This window comes from Martes martes (genome assembly GCF_963455335.1).
Source record: "Martes martes genome assembly, chromosome: 10".
Lineage (NCBI taxonomy): Eukaryota > Metazoa > Chordata > Mammalia > Carnivora > Mustelidae > Martes > Martes martes.
In genome coordinates this window covers 72675049-72697363 of record NC_137898.1, presented here as the reverse complement: position 1 = coordinate 72697363, position 22315 = coordinate 72675049, and the positions used below count along the sequence as shown (strand labels likewise).

The 22315-nt window shown below is 44.0% G+C and overlaps 1 protein-coding gene across 1 annotated transcript in view; it reads left to right on the top strand.

Moving 5' to 3' along the window:
• The first annotated feature begins 15889 nt into the window (after positions 1-15889).
• Positions 15890-22315, top strand: part of RAB38 (RAB38, member RAS oncogene family) — a 58371-nt gene continuing 51945 nt past the window's right edge. The window contains exon 1 of the mRNA XM_080817572.1: positions 15890-16287. Coding sequence (XP_080673698.1) covers positions 16086-16287 — 202 coding nt within the window. The 5' untranslated portion in view covers positions 15890-16085. The remainder of the gene's footprint in view (positions 16288-22315) is intronic.

Below are 22315 nucleotides of genomic sequence, written 5' to 3'. Positions count from 1 at the left end.
CAACTTCTTTGGGTGAGTGGTTCCCTTCCCACCACCTGTACTTGCGATTTGGCGAGTTTCCCCTGGTTCATGATCGCTCCTTTTGTCTTGTTGGAGTGGAAATAGGACCCCACAGGGGGACTAGGGTTGGCACCCAGGGGACTCTGGAGGAGCAGCTGAGAATCAGTGTGTGCGTGCAGTGATGCAAGATTGGCAGTTCAACAGTGGAAAACATTTTATTTGTATTTATTTATTTATTTATTATTTTTGTATTTATTTTTGTGAAGAGAGACGCTTTTAATATACATTTTGCAAAAGAAAAAATTATATACCTTTTGTATTTCAAGGCAGATCAAAAGGACAAAAATAGCAAGACTAAAAAGACCTAAAAATATGACCAATAAAGTAGATAATATAAGTACGTATCAAACTGTAAACCATAGTAATAAAAATTATATCTTCTTTCAAATGTACCTGAAATATTGCAATATTTTTATATGAAAGATGGAAAAGCATGAGGATTTAGTAAAGTTTTTAAAATCTATTTATTTACCTAATTGACTATACTTGACAAATAGTTACTATTTGAATCTTTCATTTTGGTAGTAATTATCATAGATAAAAATGGAAATAAGGGGGTTTGATTCCATTTGCTATAGTATTTATTTTGAAATAGAGCCTTTATTTTAGTGCTCTAGAAATTGAATCTAACCATATATTACATGTAGCATCATATAAAGGATATTTTTATAGATTTTCTTTGTTGCATATCACTCCAGATTAAATCTTTAATTAAAAAAAGCTTTGAGTCTTTATTAAGATGTGTGAAATGCTTTGATGCTCTTAAGATAAGAAGTGCTAAGTGCTAAGTATAATTAGATAGAGCAAATTTGCAAATGCTAAAAATTATGTTCAAAGACCACATTGATTTTTTTTGTGAAATTTGCATTTTGGATGAACTCCCGAAATATCTGAAAGATAATTTATATAGCTCAAGAAGACTATTTTTGTTACCCCCTATTTCACTTTGGGGAAAAAAAACCCAAAACCCACAGATGTTTTATTATCTTTTGAAAACGGAAATGATATTTTCTTAACATTTCCTGTGATATATCACTTCATACATATGGGGTTAAAAATAGGAAAATCTCACTAACTGTAGTGATGTTATAACCAGAAAGCTTTATTTGGGTTCAAAACTGATAATTTCCTGCTTGTTATCTTAAATACGCTTTTAAGGGACAATGGATGATGATTGTTTGGGAAAAATACATTTCTTAATGCTTGAAACAAAGGAAATCCCCATTGTGTAAACAATTAGAATTAAGAAATCAAGATACCTGTATGATATTGTTATAACTGTATTTACATATCTACACATAAGTACATTCTTGAGAAATTAACACAGAAATAAGTAACAAAATACAATGCAGTAAAATGTTGGCAGTGATTATTAGCTGAAGAAGTTGTGAATGATTTATTTTTTTTACTTTCTGTATTTTCCACACTTCTTGAAAATGTACTTGTATGAATGTGTAATTTTTTTTTTAAGATTTTTATTTATTTAATTATTTAACAGGCAGAAATCACAAGTAGGCAGAGAGGCAGGCAGAGAGAGGAAGGGAAGAAGGCTCATTGCTGAGCAGAGAGCCCGACGTGGGGCTCGATCCCAGAACTCTGGGATCATGACTTGAGCCGAAGGCAGAGGCTTTAACCCGTTGAGCCACCCAGGTGCCCCATGAATGTATAATTAAAAAAAAATAAAAATAATCCCTATATGTCTCAGTGTGGTGAATAAAAAGAAAGAAAATAAATTTTCTTTTTAGTGACCACATTTTGCTCCTTCATAAAGTGAAGAATAATACATGTATAGTACGGATTGGTGAGAAGAAGTTCAGAAAATTATTGCTATTAAGCAATGATTATATAGTTTTTAAAAGATTCATTTATTTGAGAGAGAGTGTGTATGGGTAGAGGGAGGGAGATGGAGGGAGAGAATTCTCAAACAGACTTCCGGCTGAGTGCAGAGGGCCACACAGGGCTTGACACTGGGCTGGGGGTGGGGCTGGTTGGTCGTAGGGCTCAAGGCAGGTCCAGATGCGGGATCCTACCCGGGTTTGAACCCCAGGACCTTGAGATCATGACCTGAGCCAAGATCAAGAGTCAGAGGTTTAACTGACCGAGGTTTATATGCATGAACTCAGTACTCAGCCTGACGAAGTTATACTACTTTTGTCTCCATTTTACAGGAGAAGAAACTGAGGCAGAGAGATTAAGTATCCTGCTCTCGGTCACAGAGTAGATGAATGGCAGGCCCAGAGTGAAGCCAGGCAATCTGGCTCCTGGGCCCACACCCGTAACCTGTACACCATGCCTGCACTTAGCAAATATCGACCCTGTGCTCTTTTGATTATGCATCATTGCTTCACGGTAAGCATGAATATGTCAGACCTGGACTGTTCTGGGTTTAAAACCCAATACAAGTATTAACACCTAGTGTGGCTTTGGAGGTGGAACTTAGCCTCTCAGCCTGAGTTCCCTCAGAAACAAAAGGGGATAATGGTATGATTCAGCCATAAAAAAAAAAATAGGCTTGCCTTACATAGTGGATACAGACATGGAAGCTCCAAGACCCGTTGCCAGGTGACTTCCCCAAGATCATACAGATAATGAGTGGGAGAGCCACAATTTGAACTCAGGTCTGCTCGAAGCAACAGCAGCATGGGTCACAGACTTTTAGAAGGGCTAGAGGAGTTTTCTAGTTGGCCATGTTCAGTGATGCTTTCTGGAGGCTGAATTCTTTTGGTCTTTTAGTTTAATAGTCTGGACAATAAAGTTTTCTTACCCTATAATAAATGTCTTAGAGTAGAGTATTAATATTTGGTCTTATAGCAGAGTTCCTTCAGTATTATAGTGTAGGCAACAGGAGTACTGAGAAATCGTAACACCTTTTGTATAATAATCTCTTTAATTTCCTAAATAATTCCTCAGTCATTTATTCAATTTGATTTTTACAACTAGGGAGGGCAGATAATACTCATCACATTTACTGCTAAAGAATCCCAGGCTCAGAGAGATCCAAGGACAGCCCAAGGTCACATGGCAGGTGAGTTGTAGAGCTGAGAGGAGACCAAATAATTTGTCTTTTTCAGTGGCATCTGAAGAGTCACGAATGCAAAATTAAGAGTTCCCATTGGCCTCCCTGCTTGTGTGTCCCAGGGACTGGCTACATAAATACATTCCTTCTCTCAGCCAAGATGGCTGTCACTTCTCTTGCTGGGACCCATAATTACAGGCTTTTCAGTAATGCCTCTCAGCCCAGTGTCCCAAATCTTGTTTTTCCTAGTTCTGCTAACTTCGCTGTATAATAAATGCCAGGCAGCACTAGTTAATTAGCAAACAGCAGACAATGCACATTGATACATAACTTGCTCTTCCAAAGCCCCTATTTGCTGCCAGTGACTTGTGACCTCACCATGAACCCCAGTGGCAATAAAGCTACCACTGTGATTAGGGTTAGAATACATGTAATCTTCTTAGCCTCAGTTGAAACTGTGAAAATCCCTTTCATCTTCAATTATTATTTATTTGGCCCTTTTCTCTGGAGGGCAAGGGGCTGTCTAATCCCCCAGGCTGAGCCTCAGGAGTCTGTATCAGTAGGAAAGAATGCCAGCCTTGCATACCAGGAGCTGGAAGACCAGGCCGCTCACTGGAGAGGCCGTGACCCTGGTGGGGGTGGCGATGGGGCTGCATCAGGAGTTTGCTTTCTGATGGTGATTCTCCAAGGGGACTGCTTTAAAAGGGCTCAAGAAAAGTTCTTGCAATGCAAAGTTTTCCTAAGTGGAAGAGAATTAACAAACTGGAAAACCTTTTATTAAAACAATAACAATACATAACCTAGAGTAAACTGAGGTACTGCGGAGTGACTCAGGAGTCATTCAGCTGATCGAACTATTGCCCTCCAGAAAGATCTCCTGTCAGCACAGCCAAGAGGTGCTCATTGGAGATGCACAGATTTTATCTCAGAACAGCTGAGAATGTTGGTGGATGTGATCATCAAGGTCACGTGCTTGGATGGGGTTACCTTGGGGTACCTTAACTTTAATGAGTCGTTCGTAAAGGCTTGGTTGAAGAATTATTTCACTGAATGAAGGAAGCAGCAGCAAAAAGCACTCAGCAGTGGCTCTCACCAGGATCTCTAAACTAAGTGGAGGAGGCCTTCTTCCGTCTGTACAGCTGTTGTAAACACTAGTCCCCTGAGCCCGGGAGTTGTGAATGCCTGGAGCCCTGATCTTCCTGAGCCTTCTGGTACCCAACAGCCCAGGAAGCTGGTGCCTTTTTCTTCCCTCCCCTTCCCTTTTCTCTTCTTTCTTCTTCTTCTTCTTTTTTTTTTTTTTTTGTTATCATGGAATTACCAGCCTGGAGAAGCCCAACAGACATGTCTTCGAGGCCTCTGGTCCTCCTTGTGGCTCAGTTCCCTGTAACATAGGCCAATTTGTGGGGCTTAACCTGGGGGAGGTGATCCCAGCTGTCCAGCTAAGTATCTCTTCTCCAGGAGGAACTGGCTGAGGGAGGCGAGTTTCTGACGCAAGTACCCAGCTGCTGACAAAGATCTGGGATCCAAACCCTAACCAACAGAAACATATTTCCAAACGCCTCTAATGGGTAGACTGGAGTCTAAAGGGACCAGAGCTAAAAGGTTTTGCTTTTTTTTTTTTTAAGAACAACAAAAAAGCACATTCCCATCCTTCCTCTTTGCTCACATTTTCTCTTTCCTTTGAGTTCTTCTTAACCCAAACTTCTGAGATAAAGAGGGCTATTAGGTAACTGGGGGAAAAACAGTAAAAACTCTTTGTTTTCCCTACCTCTTAGCTTGCCCCAAAGTGAGCTTAGTTCAAGGAAACGGTCCTCCAGTGTCCAACAAGGCAATTTAAGAATTCCCTCTCCCCAGTGGCCATCTTTTACGTCTTTCACAAAACTCCTCAGTTACTGCTGAGGCTAAGGGTTGTCAGAGCTTGCAAATCTATAGGCATCAGACATTTCCTGTGCTCAACACTTGCAGTGTGGTGGGGCCAGGGTAGGGAGAGCTGGTGAATTTGCCAATAATGTTTAGGAAGCTGCTATGAAATTGTTCACAAAAATCAACAAAGAGAGCTTATTGATCAAGGTGTATATTTATGTTTTCAGAAGCTGTCACATTTAAAAAAAAGTAGTGGCTAATAAAAAAACTTTCAGTGGAACACTTGGCAAAGCAAGTTGAGCAAGTCTTCTAGAAAGTAAGATAAACAAAAAGAATGAAACACTTAGGAAAGAAAGTTTTTTTTTTTTCTTTTAAGATTTTATTTATTTATTTGACAGAGGGAGACATAGCAAGAGAGGGAGCACAAGCAGGGGGAGCGGGAGAGGGAGAAGTAGGCTTCCCACTGAGCAGGGAGCCCGATGTGGGGCTCGATCCTGGGATCCTGGGATCATGGCCAGAGCGGAAGGCAGAGGCTTAAACAACTGAACCACCCAGGCGCCGCCCACCCCAGCAACGTCTTAATAATGGCAGTTTAGAATTAGATTAAAAGAAAATTCAAGATACTGCAAAAAGATAAAAAAAGATCAAATTATCAAAGAAATACTACAAAAATGCTGCTGCCAAAATGAAGGGCATGAGCTTACTTCATGACATCAACAAAGGTGCATTACTGTGAAATTTCAAAATGCCAAGGGTAAATAAAAATAAGTATTTCGGTAAGGTTCCTGCCAGCTATACGTATAAGCATGCACATATGTTTGCAAGACTGGGATGATGTTGGGGGAATGTCACTGGCCACTTGGATCCCCCAACCCCCACCCCAGCCTGGGACCAAAGTTTCTGCTTGTTCTTCCTGCTCTCAGGGGCTGCTCCAGGGGCATAGCCTTGATATAGTTATGATACACTGTTGACAACAACTGCACAGGATACCTGACTGAGCCCCGTTAGGACCTCTTCATATACTCCTAAGATATTGGGGGGGGGCAGGTATGGGGATCCATTCATCCATACCACGCAAGACCAGCCTTATACATAAGTTCCCTTTGCTTATTTGAATACCCACCTACCCACCTGCCTCTGTTCCTCTCTTCCTGACCTCTAAGCATGGGGGCTGGTTTACACCTGGGAAGCTCCCAGGAGGGTTGTGAACAGACAGATGATAGCATAGATGTGTTCCGTGTGTAATTTCATAGTTTGCTTCTTTCCAAAAAAATATCCATAACATTACATGGCACTAAATATTTTTTACAAATGTATTTATATTTGTATAAATATAAATATAAATTTATATTTATATAAATATATTTTATATATTTGTACAATATATATATTGTACAAATATACATTATATATAAATATATAATGTATATTTGTACAATATAAATACAAATTTATATTTATATTTGTATTATTATTTAATAGCTATCACATATTAAATTTTGTAGCTATGCTGCTGTCTTTTTTACCAATTTTCTATTGATCGGTACTCACGTTACTACTAAAAATCTTGTGCTTAAATCTTTGAAAGCCTGATTATTTTTTAGGATGGAGTCTTAAAAGAGGAACAACAGCTTAAAAGGCATTTACTGTGTGTTGCATAATTATGCCCATGCCTATTTTCAAGACTCTTAACGTATATGCTTGGATTGTCCTTGAGAAGGTCATCAATATAGAGAAGGTATTCAGAGGGGGTCTGATGGTGTGGGGTGAAGCAACCAGGCTGACCTGGGAGCCAGGGGCAGAGTAAAACATGGAACACAGTCCTTAAAACTTCTAGTCTAGCAGTCATGGGACTCCCTCCCTTCCCTTGCTTACTGTGGATGCCAGTAGCAACGCCGGAGTAAGTTCCTTGTAGAAAAAAACAAGCAGATTATTGCACCCAGGGCTCAAAGTGGTTGGCAGTAAGACAGGATCTCACATGGTTCATATTTTCCATTGTCATTCAAACCTTTACTGTCCACATGAACCGGACAGTAAATGCAGTTGGGTCTGAAAGAAGACAGACCTTGTCTAGAGCCCCTGGGTGTGACGTGGCAGGTACTGTGCCAAGGTGCTGGTAAGATACATGATCAGTAGGCTAGATTGGGAGGAAATCTCCGAAAGTAATTCTGGTAGGACTCAGAGCCGGGAACGGCGTACATACACGCTGCTGTTACGTATGTGTGCTAGGAGGGAGAGGACCTTGCTGGACGTCAAGAGGTGTATCATTTGGGATTTGGTTTGGTGGCATGGAACAGAAAACCACTCAGGAATGGTTAAATAAGACTGAATTTATTCCTCTCAAATATAAAATCAGTTCAGAGGTTGTGAGTAGAGGTGTGCCCTACTGGAAAAAATTATTTCTGAGGAAGACTGATCTCAGAGTGGTGACAGATGGGTCTAAGAAGGGGACACAGAGCCAGGGAGATTTCCTGAGGAAGCAGCCACTTGATGGGGTGCCAAGAGGGACTGAAGTGGAAAGCACAGGGTGAATGGGAGGGGTCTGGGGGGAAGAATCAGCAAACGGGTGTGGGAGTGGAAGAGCAGGACATGGGCAGGAAGGAGACAAGGAGGCTCTGAAGGTCTGGGAGGGCCATCTCTTTGGGGGAAAGGCGATGCCTCCTTTCAGGCAGGTGGAGCTTGCGGGGACGGCTTCCATCAATGTCCTATGAGCTGAACCTGGGCTGCTGGGACAGGGGTTCCAGGACAGCGCAGGACCCCGTCTGACATTCTGGAGCGTGGGCCTGATTATGCCACCCACGAAACGGGGCCGTGGTTCCCTGGGGAGGGCAAACATCTCAGCACTGATAAGATCAGTGGAATCAGGATGAGAAAGGTTGGCTGGAAAAAGACTGAAACCTAAAACACTGACGATTCTCAGCACCTGGGGGAGAGGCCTAGAAAACGCTGTTACACAATGACCGCTGAAGCCTGGAATGGGGCTGCTGGCCAACCTGCTCCAAGACCCGTGCAGTGTACATGCATTTAAAAAATTGTTTTTCTTCCTTTGAAATCGATAATGTTCCCTGTATAAACAATGCATAGAAAAGTAGGAAAAAATGTGATACAGCAAAGCAGTTACCTCATCATCCAGAGATAATCTTTGATAACAAATAGATAATTTTCCATACCTTTTTGGTGTGTGTATTTCATATATATATAAAAAATGGAAATTAGATAGATATGCCAAATGGGGTATAATAATAATTTATCATTTTTTCCAGTTTTTAAATATTGTGAAAAATATGATGACCACCTTTCCAAATCATTCAGTATTTTTCTTTCACCTCCTTTTTATAAAGGTTATCTGATGAGCCATTAAATATTTGTACCATTATCATATTTAACCTGATGCACGTTTGAGAAGTTCTAATTTTGTTCCATAATAAGCAACACTATAATATGCATTTGTGAAGTGAAATATATACTAGTCAAGATGTATGCTTTACCATTAAGGATTCTAGTAAGATTTCTTCCTAGAAATAGAATAAAAAAATAAATAAATATGTACAAACCTCTAATGATTTTGCTATCATAAATTCATACAAATAGCATCATTCAAAGAGCACTGCATTTTTAAGGTTTTTGATACATATAACCACATTTCCCTCCAACAGCTTTTTCTCAAATTATAGCCCCACTATGATCAAATGATCATGTCTTTCTTTGCATTTGCGTCAGTATTGGGTATTTTTAGTATTAAAACATACTTGTCTGTTTAAAAAGTGGAAAATGGTATCTCATTGTTTAATTTTCCTGCTCCTGTTAGTACTGGCTTTTCATTTTTCTTATGTGGTGGTTGTTTCTTTATATCCCACCCCTTTATCTATGTGGATGTTTTAAAATAATTTATAAGAGCTCTTTATATATAAAGTATATTCCTTTTTTGCCTGTCTTAAAGGTTGCAAATTTCTCCTCTGTCTGCACTTACCACTCGTCTTGTCTCGGGTAATTTTTAATATATAAACATTTAAAACGTTTTTCCTTTTATGATTTCTGCTTTTTGCATAATGCTTAAAAATCCTTTGCCCTCGATAATTTCGAATAGATATTCACCTCTGTGTTCTGACAGAGTGGAGTGGAAGAAATGCCCTCAGGAATTTGTCCAAGATCGAATCAGAGGACTCAGATGATGGGATGTGTGGGTAATGCAGAGGGAGGAGTCGAGTGTGACTGAGTTTTCAGGCTTGGTAGACTTTGGGGAGGGTGGAACCACTGACCAAAACCAGGAATACAGGAAAAGGAACAAGTCTGTTAGGGTAGATAATGTGTTCAGTTTTGCATATGCTGCACTTGAAATGTCCGCCAGAGAGCCTGGTAGAAATGCCCCCAAAGCTGTTGGAACAGGGTATGGAATGCAAGAGCGAGGTTGGAGTCTCAGACACAGGTCTAGAAGCCATCAGCAAGTTTGACAGTTTAACACCATTTGCTTTTCAGTGCATATCCTGGGCCAAACACCAGGCAAGGCACTTCACAGGCTAATTTCATGGAGGTGTCCTGAAAACTGCAGGAGGTGGAAATGATTATCCTCATTTTACACCTGGAGAGACAGGTTTACAAAGGCGCACAAAGCTACATTTCATTATGGAAGTCCTACCGCGGCTTGGCGGTGACGTTCAAATGTGAAACCAAGGTAAGTGGGTCTGGTTCCAGAGTTGAATCCATAGCCTTGTTTGCTCCATTGTCACCAAAGTGGACGGGCTCAGGCAGGAAAAAGCAGAGCCCCACGGAAGGAGGCTAACACACTTGAGCAGTGGGCAGCAGAGAAAGGAAGCAGCCAGTGAAGGGATCTGGGAAGGGGGCCGAAAGGGAGGTAGAAGGCCATGTGTGTGCCTGCTGACCGACACTAACCAGACTTCAAACATGTTGATGGCAGGAACATTTTTATTTTTAATTCAATTAGCCAACATATTGTACGTCATTAGTTTCAGATGTTTTGGTCAATAATTTATCAGTTGTGCATAACACCTGGGCCTCATCACATCATGTGCCCTCCTTAATGCCCGTCCCTCAGTTACCCCATCCCCCCACTCCCCACTCCCCCCCACCCCCAGAAGCTCTCAGTTTCTTTCCCATAGTTAAAAGTCTCTCACGGTTTGTCTCCCTCTCTGATTTCTTCCCATTCTGTTTTCCTTCCCTTCACCTATGATCCTCTGCACTATTTCTTATAGTCCACATATGAGTGAAACCATATGATAATTGTCTTTCTCTGATTGACATATTTTGCTCAGCATAATACCCTCCAGTTCCATCCACGTCAATGTAAATGGCAAGATTTTATGGTAGAGACATTCTTGTAGATAAATCTGAGATCCCATTCCTGCCCCTGCCCCTCAAAACAATTCTGTTATGGTATTTTGCATATAAATATTCTTTGCTCAGTACTTTTTTTTTTTTTGCTCAGTACTCTTGTCAGTAATTTTCTCGAGTTATCCTCTGAGTGAGACCATACCAGTTGCTGTATCCCCACTTGTTATGGGCTGGGCGTTCCACTCCCAGGAGATCCTGAGTGTTATTAAATTACTGTCTTCTCCGACAGCATCAGAAGTAGGCTCCTTGTTTTACGCTCTCTACATTTGCTAGATCAGGTCACACCCAGAGGGATAGCATGCCATCCAAATGGAGTGCTGTCTTTTTGCCTGACTTGGTGAGGGAGGGTGCCATGTATCCTTTCATGGTTAAAGCATACATTTTTATCTTCCTCTTTTATTGGATGTTTCCCTCCATACTTAGGACTTTGTAAAACAGAAAGAGAATCACCCCTCCCCTCTTTTTTATGGCTTCGATATCTGGTATAATAGCAGAAACAAAGCTGGAGAAGTCTGGATCTTGATTTTACCGCATGCCACAGGAGTGTGTAGAGTAGGAAAAGCAGAGATTTAGGAATCATGAGTTACAAATTTCATTCAGTCACTTTGGGCAAATTATTTAAATTCTGGAATCCCCATTTCCCTCATTACAAAGTGGGGATACCTACCGGATGTGAAGGTTAAATAAGATAAAGGGCTTGGTGCATGGTACAAGACAGTTGAAACTCTTGAGTCCTGTTGAATAATTTTGCTCCCTTTTCTCAGATGCTTGCCTTTTGGCCATTCCATAGGCCATTTATACTCGTCCATATTGGGTGGGTTAGGAGGAAAATGAATCTCAGCTCAGCGCCCGTCTGTTGAAAGCAAGTCAAATGCATGTAGCTTTAGCATATAAGGTTAGCTGGTAATAAATCTGCTGAAAATGGTTGAGTGCATGATCTGCTTTTCTCGGTCTAAACTGAATGGTGGCTTCAAAAACTCACCTGCAATCAATTTCTAATGATAACCAGTAAATATCTCATTATAGTTTTTCTCTCTGGATAAAAAGTCCAACATCAAAATTCTCATAGACTGACGTATATTCATTTCAAGCACTTTCCGTACAGAATCCATCTTGACCTCTCTCCAAATAATGTGAAAATGGTTGCCTACTTCCAGGGACCTGCTCAGTCCTGAGTCAATACTGGAATAACTCCCATTGCAAGTCAGTACAGGTTTCTGACAAGCTAGTAGATAAAAGGGGGCCTCTTGGAAGAGAACGAGAAATTAGCTCAGCCTTAACTTGGCCCCAACTATTTATTAAAATGATGCTTTAAGATATTTTTCAAATGTCATTCTTGGTTGTGGGTCTCGCTTGAGAGCTCTAGCCCTCTGCTTCAGGAATAAACATTCTTTTGGACAGCCCTGGCTTGTTTCTGTGGTTTGATGTAATTATTAATAGGTCCCCCTTTCACTCTCAAGAGTCCCTGTTTGGATGATAAATTCTATGATAATCTCTTACAGTCCTTTTTCAGAAGATATATTGCTTGCATTAATCGAAGAAAAATTACCTTACCTTTCCTCCAACAGAGTCTTTGTTACCCTACCTTGAAGTTATTTAGGTAATTCTTCAAGAGCAATCATGAAGAGCCATATGAACTACCGGTGAAGGCAGACAAGGTAACTTTTTAGGGACTCACCTCATGCAATAGCCTGGGAGGGAAACATGCAGCCTTCATGTTTATGCTTGCAAAGCAATTTCCAATCGTTTCTATTAGTTTTACCATTGAATATGTGCAAGAATATGCACCCTGTTGGACAGCAGGGGAGCGGAGACCTAGAGAAATCCGACTCAGTGCTTTCTGGAAGGCTATTCCATGCCTGAACTCTGAGCACTGCATGGTCTCCTAGAGCTTTTACAGACTTGAGTCATCTCCCTTCCTGTTCTTCAGGAGAGGGCGTGCTGTGGTGTAGCAATTCGAGGGTAGTAACATTATCAAAGCATCACTAGAGATGCTTTAAGAGCTTCTGTGGAAAATGGATCTCCATGGTACAGGTGGCTGCTGGGAGGAGCCCATGGCACAACCCCAGCCATTCTCTCTGGAGGGAAGGAGAGCTGACTTGTCGGCATGAAGCCAGGCATCCTTTTGGAGAGTCCAAAACATATCCAAGGCAGACAGACTCTTCGGTCAGGGCAGATGGGTTCTTATGGAGTCTCGTAATCTGGGGGTAGAGGGAGGATAGGAGGCAAGGACGGTCGACCTATTGGCTAATGTCCTTTTCACTTAACGCCACTCTAGCCTGAATCTATCTAGCTGATATTCTGCCTTCAAATTCCTGGCTCCCGGCTTGCAGCCTAGTTCTGAGGGAAGAAAAGTTCAAAGCAAAGCAAGGGGGCACAGAAAGGTTTCCCATCCCAAAAATGTGCTTGGAGAGCCCATATCTTGGGGGCAAATGCGGAGCAGCTGAGGAGAGAATGGAGTCATGAAACCAGAAGAGAACCATGGTGTTTGTTTTGAAATGGCCCTTCCACAGCCTTCTCCCAAATGTGCTAGTTGGGTGGGGGGAGCAGACGGAGCGCAGGAGCGACAAGGCCACAGCTCTCGGAATGGTGCCATTGTGGGGCTGATTAGAATCATCTGGGGCGTCCCTCCTGCAGGAAGGTGTCCAAAAGGCCCAGAGTTCTGACACATGAGTCAGCAGTACGCTCCAGGGATCTTGCAACCCAGTTCCCTCATTTTACTTGGGGTCTTTTGGGATTTCACAGGGCTGCTTGCCTGGCAAGCTCGCCGAGCCGCTTTAGTCTAAAAGATTTAAAAAATATAAACCAAGAGTAATTTCTTCCCACTGTGAAGAACTGTCATGAGACCTAAATGAATGACTCTGGAAACAAATTGCCATACTTCCTGTCTAGCCAGGGAGCTTGCTGTCTCTGGCTGCCCACTGCCCCTGACAGAGGGATCACCTGCGCCCTGGAGAGGCAGGGAGGCTGAAGCTTCAGGAACTGTTCCTTAATCTTTTATTTTTTATTTTTTATTTTTTTTGGCTTAAAGACCACTCTCCTCACCCAATTTTATAAGCTTCCATCTCAGAAAATCTGGGTCTTGGTCTGCCTGCCCTACACAGTAAAAATCTCACCATTTGGTGCTCTGACGTGCTCCTGATCAGCAGAGAAGAGCAGGTGAGGGAGGGGATGACTCAGCGGGGATGAGGCTGGGAAAACAGGCCGGGGCCTGTGAAGCAGTTGGGTCAGCCTCACAGCGAGGGCTGGGCTCACGTTATGTCTCTAACTTCTACCCCCTCCTTGTTTCCTCCACCAGCTCCGTGCCCGGACCAAACTTGTCTTCAGATCTACAGAGCCAGGATTTTAGATCTGGGGAGGGTCTTTGTGATTATCACTCGTTTTTCAAGCTCGAAGAAAGAAGGGTGGAGGGCCCCTCAGGTCTGTTAACTCCCGTCCCTGCAAAATGAAGCCACAGTGTTGGCCAATACTTGAAGCCGGTAGAACACTTGGCTTACTTGTTAGATATGATCTGCCTGGTGTGTCCCTGCGTGGGTGGAAACTGAAGAAGGATGGCTACCTGTCTGAGCATTCCATAAAACGCAAACCAGAGCAATTCTGCACACCTTCGCTATGTGCCCATTAGGAGCAAAGCTTCTGAGTTACCCCCGGAGGGGACAGAAAGCTGACAAGATAGGATGCCAGTCCCTAGTATTTATATCAGAGAACATGGTGTGAAAAGCTTTTCCCCTCACTTGCTATTAATAACTGCCATCAGGGGTACCTGGGTGGCTCAGTGGGTTAAGCCTCTGCCTTAGGCTCAGGTCATGATCTCAGGGTCCTGGGATCAAGTCCCGCATCGGGCTCTCTGCTCCGCAGGGAGCCTGCTTCCTCCTCCTCTCTCTCTCTCTGCCTGCCTCTCTGCCTACTTGTGATCTCTGTCTGTCAAATAAATAAATAAAATATTGAAAAAAAATATTAAAAAAAATAACTGCCATCAGCACCTGCTACAGGCTTGGCATCTTATTGGCATCTTATTGACTTGTACCAGCAACTCTAGGAGGTAGATAGTCTTATTTTCATTTTGTGGTTGTGGAAACTGAGCTCCAGAGAGGCTATGTGATTTATCCAGGGCAGGCAGCTGGGGCGTCCCTCTGCTTGTGAGGGGCCTGTGGACGCTGAACGATAGTGTGCACAGTGTTGTCATCTGATGGCAGGCAGACAGTAGGCCCGCTGAACTTCCTCTCCTCTTTTTCACCCAAGCCTGTACTGGAATCCCGGTTTTAACACTTTGTGTGGGTTTGGGAAAGCTGTGCTCTTGTCTTGCTTTCCTCACCAACAACTGGACAAAATACAACCCGATACAGTTGGAAAGTTGAAATGAGATAATGGGGTCGTTGCTCAGTTCCTGGCACATTCAGGTACAAAATGACTCACTTTGGTCCAGGATGCTTGTCCCTTAGATCTGCATGCCACTTCCTCAGAAACTGATGTTTTTACTGAATAGTTCCCTTCTCAGAGAGACCTCCTCTGGCCCCCCTCTCTAAAAGGCCAACCCCATTCCAACTCTTCATGCCCGTTCCCCTACCTTATTTTATCAGTGACTAATACATTACAAATCATACTTACTTATTTTTCTCTGTCTCCTGCAAGAAGGTAAAGTTTTGGGGACCAGGAATCTTTGTGTTATTTCTGTATCATCCCAAGCACAAGTACAGATTGGTTAAAAGAGTACATTAAGAAACAAAAAAACCCTTTCTGGCTCAGGAAATTGGCTTTTAAGTTGGCTTTTTCCTTATTAGTGGTTGACATTGGGTACATTACTTAAAATGTCTAGGCCTCCTTTTCCTCCTTTGTAAAATGGGAAGAATAATGGTATCAATTTTAAGACTGCTAGGGCAATAAAGCGATAAGTATATAAAAATTGGCACACAGCAAGTGCTGGATAAATACTTGCTATTGTTAGCATTTAAACTAATCTGACTAGTTATTGAAATTGTATTTCAGTGTTGCCCAGAGCTTTTAGGATAGAAGTCTAAAAACTAAGGATGCCCTCTGCATTTTCAGCTTCATGGTCCCCCTTGTTGGGTCACTGACAGTTGAATAGGGGTGAAAGTGCTCAGTGTTTTCCCTCCAAGAGAGGTGACAGGTCTGGATTACCATTATCATGTCACCGAGGAAGAAAGCAAACTGAGGCTTGCCCAAGGTCAAATGACTTGCCCAGGGCCACTCAACTCAAAAAAAAAGTGCATAAGGAACCCAGACCCCGACCCCTGCCTCCTGAAATTGTATTCTCAGCTGCCTCTCTTCCAAGCTCTCCCTACGGTGAGGGCTGGGGGCGGGTCTCTGAGCTCAGGAGTCCTGGGTTCTCCCGGGCTTGTCACTCCCATCTCCTGCAATGCACTGAACTTTTCCACACGCAGTTTTCCCGCACGGAAAACGTGGAAAATAAAGCCCACACCTCAAAGCTTTGTGTTCAGGATCACGGGCGAGGAGAGTGCTTCGGAGACTGTAAAGTGCTGCACGAATAACCTTTGCAACAGGCATTAAGACGGGAGCCCCCTGGTTGCCAGTCCCCGGAGACGCTCCCTTCTTCACCCCCCTCCAAGGCGGCGCGCGGCCGCGGGAAAGGAAGCAGGATTAACCCCTGGGCGCCTGTCTGGGCGTTTCTCCAGGCGGCGGGGGAGGAGTTCCGCCCCTCGCCCCCGCCCCGCCGCTCCTCTGCCCGGCGCCCGCACTCGTGCTCCCGGAGTCGGTCTCCCGCCCAGGCCCCGGCTGAGCTCCCAGGTCCCGCACGGCACGCGGGCGGCCCGCCAGGATGCAGGCCCCGCACAAGGAGCACCTGTACAAGCTGCTGGTGATCGGCGACCTGGGCGTGGGCAAGACCAGCATCATCAAGCGCTACGTGCACCAGAACTTCTCCTCGCACTACCGGGCCACCATCGGCGTGGACTTCGCGCTCAAGGTGCTGCACTGGGACCCGGAGACGGTGGTGCGCCTGCAGCTGTGGGACATCGCAGGTGAGCCCCCGGGGGAGCGGCGAGGGCACGGGGGCCTCGCAGCGGCCCTGCAGTTCCGGGGCGGGGGGCTTCAGGCAGGTCCCCGGCCCCGCACCGCAGGAGACTTTTCCTGGTGCGTTGGAAACTTGGTTTCCGAGGAAACAAAAGTTTTTCTCTCTCGCTCGCTGAAACTTCAAGTGCATTCCCTGGCGCTTTGGCGCTGTTGCTCGAACTCACTCGCACACCCTCCCCTGGGATCTCTCGACCCCGTGCGGGCCTCCCCAGGACCCAGGGAGAGAGTGTCTGGAGTTCTCGGTCTCCGACTCTTTTTCCGGGCGTGGGCGACGCTGCCGGTGACGCGGCCCTTACTGTCATGCCAGCCACCAAGGGGGGGAAGCCCTGAGACCTGTTAACAGCGGGAACCAGGAGCATTCCAGGCTAGACGGGCTCTTACCCACCTGTTGTCCCCCAACTGCTGTTTTTAACTGCTTACTTAGTTCATTCCAACTCCTGCCCCCTCTCAGTCAAGCGAGTTTGAGGTCCTCAGCTTTGAGGAAGCCAAGGATCTTCGTGTATATGTTTTTGGGGCAAAGTATTATTTCTGTGTTTCTCTCTGGCTCTCTGTGGTCTATGAAAAGGAGGCTGGGGGGCGCCCTGGGTGGCTTCGCCGGTTGAGCAGGACCCTGCTATTGGATCAAGCCCCGCATGGGGGTCCCTGCTTAGAGGGGAGCCTGCTTCTCCCTATCCCTCCGCCTGCCACTCCCCCTGCTTGTGCTCTCCCTGTCAAATAAATAAATAAAATCTTAAAGAAAAAAAGAAAAGGAGCCATGCACCTACATAAGGGGCACTTTTGTCAAAGAGTCTATGACATTAGCCCTAAGATTTCTTGATTTGCCCATAGAGTTTTCACTGAGAGATCTGGGAAATGAGAAGCTTCATTACAATGCTTGAAACCAAAGTTTGCTTCTGAGGCTTTGTCCCCCCCCCCCCCAGTTGGGCGGGGGAGTCAGGCCAACCTGAGGCAAATGTGTGAGCCCTTGGACTGAAGCTGTTTGCCACCTGGGCATGTCCAACCCCTCATTACAGATCTTGGCTCTGTCACTCACCAACCTGCCCAGTGGCTCCAGACGCGTCCCTTCTGCTCAGTTGCATCCCTGTTAAGTGGAAAGGGGTTGGCCACGGCAGCTCAGGAATCTTCCTGCTCCGATGTTCCAAGGTCCTCTGGGATTCTCTGTGAACAGTGCCACTTCAGCTCTCGCTGTTCATTGTCTGTGGTACCAGGAGCCTTTGCTTAAGTGCTGGACCCAAACCTGCCACTTCTCTTTCAGAAAACAGGTTCCTTTTTAGCTGGTGTATTTGTCTGGGAAACACTTAATCATGGCTCGAAGCAAGAGTAAATGTGGAAAATTTCTGAAAGGGTATTTCTGTTTCTGGGGACTCCGGTGCCTCTTTAATCATGAGCCGCTGAGTCTTATGATAAAACTTTTGGCATGTGAACAGATTCCTACATTTGGAGTCATCTTCAGCAGCTTTGGTGGCATAGAGGGTTATCAGGGACCAGACGATGCCATCAGCCGCTGATTGGGCTTTTCATCTAGAAAAGCCACTGTGAGTCTCTGCACTTCGGTTGTTGGATGTTTTAATGTCTGAAGACTCTTCTGGCTGCGCTGATGTATCTAGAACTCAAGTTTAGAAGGAACTTACTGTTTCAAAGGGGATGTAGCTGTCATTTAGACTTTTGTGTAAAAACGCAAGTACGGATGTGACCTTACCATGTTATAGAATGCCCGTGAATCTCAGTGTCCTGATCTAACAGAGAAGGTAGGAAGGCATAGTAATTAAGAGTCTAAATTCCAGAGGCGAACCACTTTTGACTGTATCCCTGTTTTATCCCACATGTCCTGAGCTGTTTTAGGCAAGTTTCTTAACCTCCTGATCTTAGTTGCCTTATCTATAAATTAGGCAGGATGCTTTCTCCCAATAAATGAGAAATGGGCCACCAACAAATGCCACCTAAAGGTGACAGTTACTACTATCCAGGAGAACCTCAGGGATTATTATGACACTAACATGTATAATGGTAGGCAAGAAGGACATGATACAAATGTGCTAAGTCATAATAAATATTACACCTATAAAAAATAAAATAAATATTACACCTATCATCTGTTCCAAAATACCCAGCACCATTTTTCAGCTTTATCCGTGGTACAGCATGCTGTCATGAGCAATTTAAGTCCCAAATTTCGAAATGCCTCCTGAGGGGGCACCTGGGTGTCACCCTCATTTTAAGTCACCCTCTTTTCTCACCTGGACTATTGCATTAACCTCCTCACTAAGCTTCTTGCTTTCTCTCTAGTCTCATATGAAGTAATCGTTTGTCAATTTTTTTTTTTTTTTTTTTTAAAGAGACTGCATAGCAGGGCTCATGGGTGGGTCAGTCGGTTAAGTGTCTGCCTTAGGCTCTGGTCATGAACCTGGGGTCCTGCGATGGAGCCCCATGTCAGGCTCCCTGCTCAACGGGACGCCTGCTTCCCCCTCTCCCTTTGTGCTTTCTCTCTCTCTCAAGTAAATAAATAAAATCTTTAAAAAAAAGAAAAAAAAAAAAGAAATGCCTCTGAAGCTGTGGTTCTGGACTGAAGTTGCTGGGGAGGCTATAGCCACAGAAGTCTGTGCAAATAAGAAATCTGAGGAGTTTGGAAAGTCGGTTGTACAGCTGTAGTGGTGTGTAGTATCTCAGGAGGGGAACTACTTTTTCCCAGAGCTCTGATGTTCAGTGGTAACCTGCCTTTGGCAGCCTCCAGCCCAAAGGCCCCATGAGCTGTGTTAGAAGCTGGGAATCAGGCCCTACTTGTTGTGGGGAAGTTGGGCCCTTGTGGAAGGGTTGAGTGGAACATCGTGGTGACATATTTCAAGCTACATAGGTAGCCCTGTGAGGAGTGAATTCGTACGAAATCCAACCTCAAGTACACACTCAGACTCTAGTCAGCTAAGCGTACCTTACAGCACCTTCAGATCAGCCTGTCTGTCCAGACCTAAGAATGCTTCTCTCTCTCCTTTGGGCTCAACTCTGCTGTGTGTGTGGAAAGAACAGGTGAGGCTAAAGTGTGAACAGGGGGGCCTCACTTTGAGGTGGTTGAGAGGATGGATGACATAGAGAGGACAGGCCCTGTCATTGATAGAATATCATATCCATCCGCAATGGAGGGAATCTGCTCATGAGATTTTTGATATTCATTTGATTCAATGCCAACTCATGGCCTGTACGTGTCCAACTAAATTCTGTGATATATCTCTTGTAGCCACTTTGACTGACCAGTCTATTCCTGAAAGATTCCAAAAAATACCTCTCAGGGGGCGCCTGGCTGGCTCAGCCTGTAGAGCATGTGACTCTTGATCTCCCCGGTCATGAGTTCCAGCCCCACTTTGGGCATAGAGATTACTTAATAAAAACAAAAACCAGAAAACTTTTTTTTCTTTTTTTTTTTAAATACCTCTCAGGGCTTGTGAAGTAGGCTGAAAACCAACATGGTAAATTCCACAAACCTCACAGGGAATGGCAATCATCCTGAGTCCCAAAGATTCTATCGTAGAGGAGCAGCTGGGTCAGCTCTGGCTTCCAGAGCTCTTGACAGTGTCAAGAGAAATTAAGTCACTCCGCCCAAGGCCACCTACCTATTAAGTGGAAGAACCCAATTAATACAGTTCTGTGTGACTTGGAATCAAGCCATGCTCTTAGAGACCACAGGCCTGTGAGTGCCTGGGGCATAGTTGGTCCCCTGGGGTTATACCCTCCTCCCATTGAAAGGTATTACTTCTTTCTTTCTTTCTTTCTTTCTTTCTTTCTTTCTTTCTTTCTTTCTGTGTTGCTTCTTTAGATTTACCTAAGGCTATCCTTGCCCTCTTCCTATTTCTAACATGTTTCTGGATATTAATCAGAACGACTGTACAGGTAGTGGGGTGAAATAGAATGAAAATCTATTTCTGAAATTTTGATTCTTGGTTGTAGAGTTTTTAAAATAGATTTATCAGGAAAAAAAGTAAGCAAAAGGTTCACATTTGAGACTCTCCTTTCTATTCCTCTCCAAATCTGATTACTGTAATTATTCCATCAGCATTTTCAAAGAGAATGGTACAGTTTTGTCTAGAACTCTGTGTGTGCTTTGGGACCACAGCTGGAGGATTTGGGACAGTCATAGTAATAGCAGCTAACATTTCTTAAGCATTTATTATTATGTGTATAATACACATACTTAATTTTTAATTCCCCAGTAACATAGTTGGTTAAGTGGTAGTGCTGGAATTTAAAATTTGGCCATGGAATCCAGTACCAAGTTTTCTAACAGCTTTGCTCTACTTCCCACAATTTAAAAATAAAATACTTCGGGGCACCTGGGTGGCTCTGTCAGTTATGCATTTGACTCTTGATTTTGGCTCAGGTCATGATCTCAGGATTGTGAGATCGAGCCCCACATCAGGTTCCATGCTGGGCATGGAGCCTGCTTAGGATTCTCTCTCTCTCTCCCCCACTCTTGCTCCCTGTCTCACAAATAAATAAATCAATCTTTAAAAATGTTTTAAAAATACTTTATTTATTTATTTTTTAAAGATTTTATTTATTAGAGAGAGCAGGAATGGGGTGAGAGGTAGAGGGAGAAGCGGGCTCCCTGATCAGCCGCCAGCAGGGAGCCCAGTGTGGGGCTCGATCCGGGGACTCTGGGATCAGGACCTGAGCTGAAGGCAGATGCTTAACTGAGTCACTTAGGTGCCCTCAAAATAAAATACTTTAGACACATTCTTTCTATAAAAAAAGATTTATCTATTTATTTCAGAGAGAGAGAGTGCATGAGAGCGGAGGGGAGTGTCAGCAAGGGTGGGGAGAGAGAGAATCTCAGGCAGACTCCCTGCTGAGCTCAAGCCTGGCGTGGAGGTTGATCTCATGACCCTGAGATGAAGACCTGAACTGAAATCAAGAGTTGGACACTTAACCGACTGAGCCATCCAAGCATCCCTAGACATATTCTAAATATGTTTAAAAATATACTACTTGACGCTGGGCAAACCATGAGACCTCAGTTGCTAGACCTTGCTAGACCTCGCTTGCCTCATCTACAAATAGGCTCTTGTTTCATTTTCCTGGGATATCACATATTTGTATTGTGTAATCTCTTGCAGTTTCTGCCAGTTTTAATGTATTTTCAGTGTGCCCAGGTTGTATGGGGCAGTTCTTCCAACTTCTTCCCTTGCCAGCTTTGGGACGGGTGCAAGTCACTTACACGTCTGGGCCCTGGTTTCCTGTCTGTAAACCAAGGACAGTAGCAGAACCTGCTCCTTAGAGTTGTTAAAAGAATAAAATGAGGTAATTCCTGGGAAGTGGTGCCTGCTTGACATATAACACCTGGTGAATAAATGTTAGCTCTTAATCTTGTTCTTAACCGTTAGTACGAACTACCTTCATGTACATTTTCCTGCTTGATCTGCCCAGCATCGCTGAGGGTATACACAGATTAGGTAGTATTACACCTATTTTATATTAGAGAAAAACAAGAGTCAGACAGGTAAGGGACTTGCCCAGGGTTGCAAGAGTCAGCAAGTGGCCAAGAAAAAGTATTTCCATCAGGGCACTTCTGTGGTAACTTTCCCTGCCTAAACTGTGTGACAAAGAAACATTGGAGGACATTATCCAACAGGCAGAGTGATGGGGAGGCAGCCAGGGCCTAGAGTCAGGAGCCCCAGGACTCGGAGTCCCCATGCCAGTAGCCATGAGATTCATCTGGATCACGGTGCTTTGTTGTTTCAGGGTTTATGAAGTGCTTCCGCATTGTGAAATTCGATGGGGGGTGGTGGGGGGGGGGTGGAAAAAGCAGGTTTTAGACTTGACTCTCTTCAGTGTCTAATTCTTAAAGACTGTAATTCTCCAAGGAGTTTTAGAAGAAGGGTCTTAAATGTCAACATAATAGATCTAGAAATGTAGAATGAGCTAAATTTGGTAACCACATGTCAAACAAACAAACAAAAAAAAACCTGTGTCAAGTCTGGGCTACTGTCT